A 12,017-nucleotide genomic window follows, 5' to 3' on the forward strand; every position below is an offset into this window, starting at 1 on the left:
CATTAAATCATCATTGTGAATCAATTATTAAGTAAATAATAAATCATAAATTACGATACTTATTATGTTTTACATATCATTATGTTGAGTTAGAATCTTAAAAACTCAGTGGCCATGAACTAAAGGTATTTTCTGTTTTGACATTGTTACTTAAAATGAAACTGGTTTTATAAGATATAAAATGTAAAAAATATTGATATTTTATATTGCAATCTAGCACTACAAAATTGTAGGTTACTTAAAAATATTTTTTATAAACTATTTAATATTAAAGTCATCAAAACTTGCTTGCTAGTAAGAATTAATTTAATTTGACATGCAATTTAAACTTTAATATTAGCAAGTTTTAAATACAGGGTTGACATTATTAAAACATGTTTCAAGCAGTGTGAATTTAAACCATCTTTAAAAATACAATTTTAAACATTGTATAAAACAATAAGAAAATAAAAGCTTTAAACCTACTTTTCATAGAAAATAAACAGATTTAAAATTAATGTTAGCTGTTGAAAGAAAGTAATTCATTGGACTATTGATTATTCAAATAAATAAATAGTTTATTTAAATATTAGTATTTGGGTCTCTCCTAGCCAAACAGGGTTAATGTAAAGCATTAAATATTGATTAGAGGTATGCAGCATAAAATAAATGTATATTAATTGATTGTGTTTTATCAATATTGAATTTACTATTTTAAAATTTAAATGATCTAGTCTAGAAATAATGCCCTAAACCACTGTTTTACAACGTGAGGCGCACATCATTTAAGAAGGACTATTTGATTTTTTTTAATTCTTTGGAATTTGAAACTCCGTTTTCCATTATATGTTTTGAAAATTTACTCAGTGTATTTAATTTACAATTTTCAGTTCCTAAAACCTATTGTTTAAATTAGGAAACTTGAGAAAGTGCACAATTAAATATCCAGTTGACAAAACTGACTGGTTTTTACTTATTTAGATTGGATTAAACTCTGAGAAATAAGAAAATATGCAAAAAATCATTAACATATCTTTTGTTTAAATCTGTCAGTATAAAGATATTTTTTTACACTTTCTTTTAACATTGTTGAAAGATAAGCCTGCATTTCCATTACCTTAAAAACTTTTTATTTGAAATTAAGATGGTTTAAATTACATAGACATTTGCTTTCATTGTAACTTCCAATTTAACTGTGAAAAGACTTCCTAAATTTTTGTAATTATTGCTTTTTAGGATAGCAACTTAACATGGAATACAGACAGTCCAGAATTAACTCCATGTTTTGAAAAAACTGTACTTATATGGATACCTTGTGCCTTCCTTTGGGTTGGTGCACTTTTAGAGACATATTATATTCTAAACAGCAAAGAGAGAAACATACCGTGGAATATATTTAATATTAGTAAACTTATTATAACCATTTTATTAATTGTACTTAAATTTGTGGATCTCGGTGTAACTGTTCATAAAGCATCAAAAGAGGAGGAAGACGTTTTTAATGTTGATTTCTATGGACCCATAGTTAAGATTCTGACTTTTGTAAGTATTTTTATATTTAATAAATTAACTTATAATTACGTTTTATACTATTGGTAGTCCTCATCATTCAAATATAAATGATGAATTTCTTGCTTATAATAATTTAAACATTTCAATATGTAATTCTTTATTTGTAATGTAAGTCTTCTAAGACACTTAAAAATCAGTCTATATAAAGATTGTGTCTTATCTGAGTTAAACCTAATAGTAAATATGATATTTGTATATGTATTATGTAATTTAATTTAAGTCATCATGACACAATCCATTATATATGTCTACTTCGTATGTCACATATTGTATTTTTTAAGGTTTTGGCGGCAACACTACTTTATTACAACAAGAAATGTGGTATGCGAGCGTCAGGAGTATTGTTCTTCTTCTGGCTATTGTTGATACTTGCTGGTCTACCACAGTTCAGATCTGAAATCATCAACCACCAACAATTGACAGAAGATGAGAATGTACAATATAACTTTGTCAGTTACATGATATACTTTTCATTGATTCTACTAATGTTTGTACTAAACTGCTTTGCTGACCTCCCACCTAAGGATTCACCATACAAATTTGAAAAGGTAATTGATTGGGATGGAAATTTGTTGAAAATATCACATTATTGAATTATCTAAGGATTTATATTTTTAACAGAACCAATGTCCAGAAGCCGCGTCAGGTTATCCGAGCCGTCTTACTTTTAGCTGGTTCGATCCGCTGGCACTCACAGGGTTTAAAAGAAGTTTAGTTGAAAGTGATCTTTGGGCACTGAATCCGCAAGACTCGTCTGAGGAAATCGTTCCACGATTCGCTAAGTTCTGGGAAAGAGCCTTGAAGAAACGCGATGCGTAAGTATGATACAATACAAGTTATAACGAATTTTGATAAAGCCATCAGATCATATAATCTGCATAGTCATGTTTCATCAATGAAATCGAAAACGGAAGATAACACCAATGATGCCGTACAGATACGTACATGGCATTATAATTCGACCTTGATGAAGCTTTGAACGACTAAAATTACATCATAATTTTTTGTTGGCTATTATTTTTTACTTTGTAATCATTTATGAAATAATTAATAATGTCATAGGGCAACCGGGACAAAAGCTACGTATAGTAAGACTTCCGCCAGCGTGAACTTTAAATCTGAAAACGAGAGGAAACCAGCGTCAATTTTACCGGCTCTTTGTTTGGCATTTGGCGGAGAATTCTTTTTCGGAGCGTTACTTAAACTGTTCAACGATGTGCTTATGTTCGTCTCGCCACAGCTGTTGAGGTAAGGGTCGCCAACGGAGAAGTTATACATGTTTAACACTATTTCTCTAATATTTGTAAATATTTCAGGCTCTTAATAGGATTTGTTGAAAGTAATGAATCAATATGGAAAGGTTATCTTTACGCCGTTGCACTTTTAGCGTGTGCGATAGCGCAAACTCTGCTATTAGCCCATTATTTCACCAGAATGTACTTAGTGGGTATGAGAATAAGGACGGCATTGACAAACGCAATTTATCGAAAATCGTTACGGATATCAAACGCAGCTAAAAAGGATTCTACAGTTGGGGAAATTGTGAATTTGATGTCTGTGGACGCCCAAAGGTATTTAGAACCTGATTTAAGATAAGCAGTGTGGGAGACAGATAAAAAAAATATATAATCATCACTATAATGTATAGTGTTTATCATTGTAACGAAGTAGATGTCCTTTAAGCGATAACAATTCGTAAAAAGCAATTCTGTTAAACTACTTGCAAATATTAAAAAATTATAACACACCGATATCAAAATGCTTACTCACGTAAGACGCGTCATCGTCGAAATTAAGAATCGTCATTATAAATATGATTTGTAGATTTCGGAACACCTCAATGATTTGCAGGAACTATGGAATTATGGTGTAATAATACGTAATTGTTTTTGCTTAGTAACAAAATCAACAGTAAAATTGTGTAATTTAAAAGTTATTAAAACTATTGCACATATTATTTAAAAATAAAGTTTTTTTAATATCATGTAGGAACTTATTATTACAAATATGGTGCAATAAGGAAATGTACAGAAATATCCTAGATAATGTACATTATGGTTTATCTAGTATTGTGTTTAACTGCACTACTACCTAACTTAGTCTATTTCAATAGCATTGCAATACTAGGCTCGCCTGATTGTAAAAATGCTATACAATGGTTTCCAACTCGCGTATTAAAGAATTATAAGTCAACCCTGACCTAATTTCGAACTTAGAGAGAAGTTACACGCAATTAATATTATGCGTTCTAAAAGGGTCCTTAAACTAAACCAATTACTGGCAATTAATACATACAGAAACTATTTGGTTTATTAAAAACTCGTTGCAAGATAGCACGTGCGATCGTTTGATAATTTTTTGCCTTTTTAGATTTTTGGAGTTGATGGCTTATATCAATATGATATGGTCCGCCCCTCTGCAGATAACCCTCGCGTTATATTTCCTCTGGGGTATTCTGGGCCCGTCTGTTCTTGCCGGCTTGGCTGTTATGATCGTGCTTATTCCCGTCAATGGGCTTATTGCTAACAGAGTTAAGACTTTACAAATAAGGCAGATGAAATATAAGGATGAAAGGGTTAAACTTATGAATGAAATCCTCAACGGTATTAAGGTAAGATTCAAATATTTTCAAAGTTGTATATAGATATTAAGCGATAGTCTGTTTTTTTGTGTTTTTTGCAATGTAATTTAATACAAAAATATATCTATATATATTATATAATATATATATTGGTCTACTGTATTTACAGTAATACAGTAAGTCTAATCGGTCAACAATCAAGATATTATATAGTATCCAAGATAGTTTTCTCCTCGGACATCCTGCCTTTATGTATAGTAGTGGGGAAAATATGCATTAAAACTTATTACTAATTTAAATAATGAAATTTAAATGTTATGAAATACTCCGTTATTTTTTATCTGTTGCCGTTAGCAACCACAGTTTCTTCGATTAAGTTCGACCTTCAAATCTGTCAAGATACCTTGTGCCTTTTCGTCTATAAACTAAAGACTGTTTGTCGATTTGATTAGGAATTCTTAAATTTGCAGAATATTCTTTTTACTGTTAGATGTGTTTTCTAAGCCAAAATGTATCAAATTCGGTTCTTGCCTCAAGTATGGCCACTTAATCAAATATTTTATAATATCTTTATTAAATAAAATATGCAGATACTTACACTTCACCTTCAAAACTGCGTATTCGAGCTATGCATTGAGATACTCTTGAAAATTAGCAAAGTCTAGTCAGTTGTCGATCCATAGACATTTTCATTATTGTTGCCTAAATAACTTCATTCCATGTCCGCTTATAGTGCACGTAATGGCCTTGCTAGATTTTTATTTGGTAAAATATATTTTTATTCCGATAATGTAATTGAGGAGAAGTAGGTTCTTTTGCTTTGTATAGAAAATAATAATAACTTTAACATTAACTTTCCAACTTATACGTCGTTTTTGAGCATCTTTTGTTTATTTAAAACAACCAACGACGTTATAACTTGGCTCAGTATTACAGGAAAGGATTAAACCAAGATTAATTTATCATACATAGGCGGAATAATAACTTAGAAAAATATTAAGTTTTAGGTTTGGATCGTTGTAAAACGTGTGCAATATTTTTCCTGCTTACATCATGGAAACTTGTATTTTTTTCTAATAATTTAGTTACCAAGCCAAGTCTTCCGTCGGGTTTTACAATTATAAATTACAAGAAGTTCTGTTTTTTTAGGTTTTAAAAATGTATGCTTGGGAACCTAGTTTCGAGGATCAAGTTATTAAAATCAGAAACAAGGAGATGTATGTCCTCAAACAGACTGCATATCTAAATTCTGCAACAGCCTTCATTTGGTCGTGTGCCCCGTTCCTGGTAAGTTAATGTTACCAATCATCATACATAAATCATTTTTACTTGAATCGTTTGTATATTCCTACCATAAATCAATCAATTCTATTTATACGTTACTATAGATAAAATTAGTTTGATTACAGATAAAAAAACAATAAACTAATCGTACAAAGTAAATTATTATAAAGTCAGGGACACAATTATAGACCATGTTAATACGCTAAACTTATAAAAGGTGATATTTCATTGTCACGCAGATCAGAAAGCCTGTCTTATTAATACAGTTTTTAGACTTGGTTACAAAAGAAATTAAGAAATAGCAATACAACATGTATTAGACGTTTAAGTATAACCTATAAAGTCCCACGGCTGCAGCTGTCTATGTGATCCGGACAAACTCAAAAACAACTGAACGGAGTTTTGTACGGTTTTCACCAATCAACGTGTGTGTGTGTTCAATAGTTTTGTTTGAATACGATTTAGGTGTATAAATCATTATGGGTTTTACGTAAATTGGCTGAAATATAACGATTATTGTTGGGTCAAGAAAAACCTTGCCAAAACACACGAAATCCACGCGGGTAATGCTGCGGGATATTTAAAAATATTTGATTTTACTATTTAATAATACATGTTAAAGCAGATCCAAAGTTACTAACAATTATTCGACAGTTTTTTCTCTATGCAGTCATTTATTCACTGAGCCCCGTATAGACAAGTCAAAGTGAATGCATAAGGAACGTTATTCTATATTGGAGAAATTAGAACTATCAGCGGTTATGAGTTTTGGCGATGTCACCATTACTACTTAGTATTTGTTATCACGGAAATACTATTTGTGTAGTATTTTGATAACAAATAGCGTCTATCGACAATATGTTGGATGACATAGATATTTATGATAGTGCAAATAAAACTAGATTATATCGCTAATTGACTTATCGAGAGTTATTTACTTTTAAAAATTTATATATCACATAATACATAAATCACTTGACAATTGATACTTGACACATGAAACATTTTTTATTTCCATATCGTTAAGTCTATTTCAAACGTTGTTAGTATTAGTAGAAACTGTTAGTAGTATTTTTTTGATAAATTATTTAAGATCTCGTCTATAGATACGGAGATATGATAACAAGCCTAAAACCAGAAATAACTGTTCGTATCAGTCTTCTTCTGGAAACACAGTTTCACAATATTTCCTGATAACACAACAGTCATGATAAAAGAATTAAGTATGATTTTAATGTAAGGTAATACAATTAATACCTTATTTAAAATCATAATGTGATTGCACCAAATCTGTGTGTTAGTAAGCTATGGATTACTATTGATTAGTTGATATCACATAATCAATACAACGCTATAATGGTTATCAAAGATATATGATATTGTTCAGTGTATGAACGTTAGCTTTTACTACTATAATACGTGCAGCACTTTTCTAAATTATATACGGCCATTGTTGGTATGTGCTTATGTCATTGAAATACACTTATTGAAAATGTACAACGGAGTCAACCAAAATGGTCAGAATTCTTAAGAACTCACCGTATGATTGACGGTGACCTTAATCTAATGCTATCTTAAAGGCACACGACAAAGAGGAAATCTAATAGAAACATGAAATTATTTTTGGTTATTTTAATGTTCAACACATTCGAAATCATGCACTAAAACTGAAAACCTTACAAAGTAATGGCAATGATTATTGAACTTCTTACCCTCTATTGAATGGACTCCCTGAGAGGTTGTCCTGTCCTTTTCACTGATTTCCTTTCTGTCTCACATTATACACATATCAGCATTTTTCTGCTAGTGTGTTTACTAAATAATAATAATGTTTCAGTATCAGATGGATACGATGTAGTTATTCACTTACGTATAGGTTGATCGTATTCGAGGACGTCTCTCGTAAATAATAACTTAATGGGTTAGACTCTGACCCTGACATTTTGCTTAGCATCACCGTAAACGACAGACGCTTAAAACGAAAACATATTCATAAAAACTTTAAATAAAAATCAAACTCCTATTTATACTCTACACTGCTTGCGTGAATAATTTGCGTATTGCTCAGAGATTCATGATCATAATTTGTATCAATATTCCCAATATGTATATAAAGTCAACCATGGTTTAGAACCAGTAGTTTTGTACATATAGAATTGTTGGTATGCTTTCAACCCTACTCTATAACGTATAATTTTTTATAAAGACGAGAGATTTTTATGGAAAAGTAAATGTGAAGATACACTTTCGTCCCATCTTTACTGTGAATTGAACGATTCTCCTTGGGTCGAGCGGCGAACCACATCGAATATATTATAGACGACTAAACTGTCAGGATTAAAAGATCACTAAGAGAGTCTGATCTCATTAGAAAGTGTTGGGAGTTATTGATCAAAATCGCTTTGGTTTGAGTAACTGAAACAAACAAACCTACTTTTTATGGCGGGCAGCATTGGCGGGGCACGTTTCATATTTCCACGATGTGACTTGTTGCCCTTGAATGCCTACTCTACCATAGAATTGTTTGTCCAACGTATATACAACAGGTTTATATACATTTTTATATCACAATCATTTATTTTTCGTTTAGTAATTTACGTTAAGGGTCCCTAAAAGCTAATCATAGAACATCTCATATAGAAAGAAGATAGAAGCCTATTTACTATTAATTTCTTTTATGTATCAAATTTTCTATACATTTCAAATATTTTCGATTTCACAGCGGGATTCTTAAGGAATAGTATCATTTGTGTTTTCTAACCTATTCACTACGCTTGTGTGTAACTTTAATAAACATAACTTAGTGTACATTTAAAATATAGATTCAAAATTAAAATTATTTTTTCAAGGTTACCTTTCTAACTTTCTTCACTTATGTGATAAGCGATCCTGAAAATCATGTTTTGACACCAGTCAAGGTGTTTGTTTCGATGGCTTTGTTTGCCACGATGCACCTGCCTTTAGGCTTACTTCCGATCGTCGTGGTCACAACCATTGAGGTACATCTAGATGTTCTGACAGTCTAGAGCTGTCCAGGTGTGGTCTCATGCATGCATGTCAGAAATATCTAAGTATTCCACTCATTTAGGTTTATTTATTCGCTATAGCCATACATCGAAATTCATATGGGGCGAGGTTGTGATGGAGTAATTATGCCTTTTAATTTTAAGAATATTTATATGCTATGAAATTTAAGTTAAAATTTTATAGCAGTACCTAACATAAAATAAGCTATTATATTAACTGGTGCGGTACCTCAGGTGTCACTGATGTCATTCGGATGTTTTGTACTGGTTAACGATACTCAAGTACTGGATTCTAAGACGGCTTTTGTCGCTCTGTCTCTTTTCAACATACTACGTTTTCCACTATCCATGCTGCCTAACGTTATATCGAATGTGGTGCAAGTAAGTTATTTATTCTATATTTATTTACGCGCAAATTCATCATAAAGCGCATCACATTAATATCTTAACCAATCGGCGTTCGTTATCCAATAAATTTGTTCTTATTCATATTATTTTTTTTGTTATGAGAAGTTAATAGTGACAAAAATTTGATAACGAGCGCCATTTTGACATTTTTTAATTATTTATGTCGGAGCAATGGCGTTGCTGTCGGCTGTCATTGTCATTATATGTCACAGAGCTTATAAATTAACAACGTCAGAGTTAAATCAGTTTAAACCGTTAATACTAGAAGTTTATTTGATTGGCCAATATAGATCTATAAATTAACGACTATTTAATGGTTGATAATAATAATGAATAACGACATCACTAGTACTCAAATAAACGCAAATTAAATAAACTACTAAGCGAGTTTGATTTGTAGATGCTGATAGTAACGCCATTGCAACGCACATGTATATTTTTTACTCATTGGTGTCAGGTTGCATGCCCCTTATATGTACATATTATGGAAATATAATCAAATTTAATTTTGTAGACCGCGGTTGGTATAAAAAGATTGAATAAATTCATGAATGCCGAAGAATTAGATGAAGAATCGGTGGAACACGACCCGAAGGATCGTAAGTATTTTAAAACATTTATAAATTCCAAATGATTTTGTATTTCTGTTATTGTATCAGAAGGCACAGAAAAAACAAAAAAAAATCATGGATAGTATGTCGCGCTTCTCTAGACATACTTACACAAGTAAGCAAATATTTTATGCTTGAATACTTACATATAATATCTATACGTCTTTTTGAAGTTCATTCAAGCGGCGTCTAAATAGGCATCTCCTGGATAGCCGTGCCTTCCAATAGGCCGTAACTTAACATCATGTGGAAGGGAATGCAACCCGTCTGTCCAGTTTTGTATAAAAAAATCAGAGGAATTTCTACCATGTATAAAATAAACTATGAAGTGCCTAAACGGCGTAATTCCAGACATTGTTGATTGTGATGTTTTTATTCAGCATCTGCTATGCATTATACCAATTCAATGTACCGAATTCACCTTTCCGACCTTTTTAGTAGATTATGCAATTGAAAAAAAGATTAGCTGTCCAAAGCGCATTTACCTAGTAGTCTAGTAGCAATTATGACTGGTATTTTGGTTGGAAGCTTCTGAGTACTCCACCCTCACTTATTAATGTAAATAAATGTGATTGTTTCGCCCTATATCTCACAATACACACTTGAGAATTGTATATAAATGCAATTGTGTATTTGTGTTATCTCGGGTTAATAACTTCAGTTAATTAAATATTACCACAACTACAATACAATTGTGTGTTGCTTGGTTGGTGACGCAGAGTGATTACTGGAATGGTTAGGTTTTAGGGTCTGTTTCTGTTGTAATTTTTTTTTCAATATAGAAGACACAGATTTTAAGGCCGATTTACATTATCTTAGTGTTTAGGAGAGTGCTTTAGTACAACTTGAAAGGCAAGTTCTTTAGCGTAGCGTTTACTAAAGCAAGTAGCGTTTACATGTTTCAACTAAAGTACTATCCTAAAGCACTCTCCTAAACACTAAGATAATGTAAATCGGCCTTTATATCCTATTGCCTTCCCTAAGCTAAGTAACATAGCAACATCTTTCTATGGTCGCTGGCTTTAGTACAAAGATCGACCAAAGTCTGGAACCTTATTTATCTGTCACTAAGGATTAACTTTCTTTCCAGCTAACCCATTATCAATGGAAAACTGTAATTTCTCATGGGGAGACACGCCTGAACCAATTCTAAAGAATATCAATCTACAAGTGCCCAAAGGTCATTTAGTTGCTGTCGTAGGCGCCGTTGGTTCCGGGAAGAGTTCACTTTTGTCCGCTTTACTTGGTGAAATGTATAAAACATCAGGAAGAATTAATACATTCGGTAAGAATCGTGGTATAGAAGTTTTTGAACCGAGGGATCTTTCATGATTACTTTTCACGCATTAAATTAGATTATCTACCAAGATAATCTCAATGAATGTCGTGGACTTTCTCGGCTTCCTTTTAATATTATTTTCTGTTCAATGTACACACATAGATATAACAAACAATTGACAATCACTTTAAATATCTGTGTGTATTTAATTTCTAATTGTTTACACTTTCGTATTGATAGCGGAATTGAAAAATTTAATTTCATACTTTTGTGATACGAGCAAGCCGTGGTCCATGAAGAATATTGAGTATTTATTTTAATATAATGAATGTGAGTAATTTTTTTAGGTTCATTCGCATATGTACCGCAACAAGCGTGGATCCAGAACGCAACATTACAAGACAACATTTTGTTCGGTAACTCACTCGATAAGGGCAAATACAATAATGTCATCAACATGTGTGCACTCAAGCCAGACTTCGAGATGCTTCCAGGCGGTGATCAGACCGAAATTGGTGAAAAAGGTATCTCTCTCTATATATAAAGTTTCTAATACTAAATATACTATTTATAGAAAACCCGTGCGTCTTAGAACATCGTTAACTTACATTTTTATACATTCAGTTATTGAATTAAACATTTATCCAAACCTTAACACAAATTTAAATAATTTTATTTTTCGTTTATCGGTATAGTTACCAGTTACACGTTTTGGTGTCCAGTAATAATGTTTATGAGAAGGTTCAGGGTAGGATTTATGGAAAAACAAGAATACTTTCGAATGGGAACGCAAAAAAATTCAACGCCATGCTTCATTGAGATACGTTAGGATATGACGGATAAGTACATATAAAAATATGCTTCTCATATCTAAGAATTATTTAGTCTATAAATTAAATGGTGTTGTTGTTAATTATAATTACGTTAATTCCGCTTAGTGAGAAATCCTACACGCATATCGGAGAGCTCTCAATTTAAGACCTACTTCTCTCTTACAAGCCATCTACAAGTGATGCTAAAGAGCAGTGATACTTCCCTGTTAATCGTGATATTCTATCGCAATGTCTGCCCGATTATAAAAAAACAATCTTTTAAAATAGGCATCAATTTATCAGGTGACAATTACAGGTGTAATTCCGCATCGTGTACTGTAAAAAAATGAAATGTGGCTATGTGTTGTACGTGAATACGTTTATGTAACGGATTAAAACTTAAACAAAGTTGCTTCTTCGAGTCAAAAGTTACTTAAAATCTTGAAACGCAGCAAATTAACCATC

The 12,017-nt window shown here is 31.8% G+C and overlaps 1 protein-coding gene across 4 annotated transcripts in view; it reads left to right on the plus strand.

Moving 5' to 3' along the window:
• Positions 1-12,017, plus strand: part of LOC125052598 (multidrug resistance-associated protein 1) — a 29,760-nt gene that overhangs the window by 589 nt on the left and 17,154 nt on the right. For 2 of the 4 annotated variants that reach the window (XM_047653530.1, XM_047653532.1), the window contains exons 2-12: positions 1,216-1,521; positions 1,833-2,099; positions 2,173-2,366; positions 2,614-2,799; positions 2,868-3,122; positions 3,922-4,162; positions 5,282-5,419; positions 8,266-8,415; positions 9,365-9,449; positions 10,552-10,746; positions 11,088-11,264. In XM_047653530.1, the coding sequence (XP_047509486.1) occupies positions 1,216-1,521; positions 1,833-2,099; positions 2,173-2,366; positions 2,614-2,799; positions 2,868-3,122; positions 3,922-4,162; positions 5,282-5,419; positions 8,266-8,415; positions 9,365-9,449; positions 10,552-10,746; positions 11,088-11,264 (2,194 nt within the window). Of the gene's footprint in view, positions 1-1,215; positions 1,522-1,832; positions 2,100-2,172; positions 2,367-2,613; positions 2,800-2,867; positions 3,123-3,921; positions 4,163-5,281; positions 5,420-8,265; positions 8,416-8,676; positions 8,824-9,364; positions 9,450-10,551; positions 10,747-11,087; positions 11,265-12,017 lie in introns of all 4 variants that reach the window. The other 2 variants (XM_047653531.1, XM_047653534.1) reach the window with 1 other exon arrangement.

This window comes from Pieris napi, chromosome 9, assembly GCF_905475465.1.
Source record: "Pieris napi chromosome 9, ilPieNapi1.2, whole genome shotgun sequence".
Classification (NCBI taxonomy): domain Eukaryota; kingdom Metazoa; phylum Arthropoda; class Insecta; order Lepidoptera; family Pieridae; genus Pieris; species Pieris napi.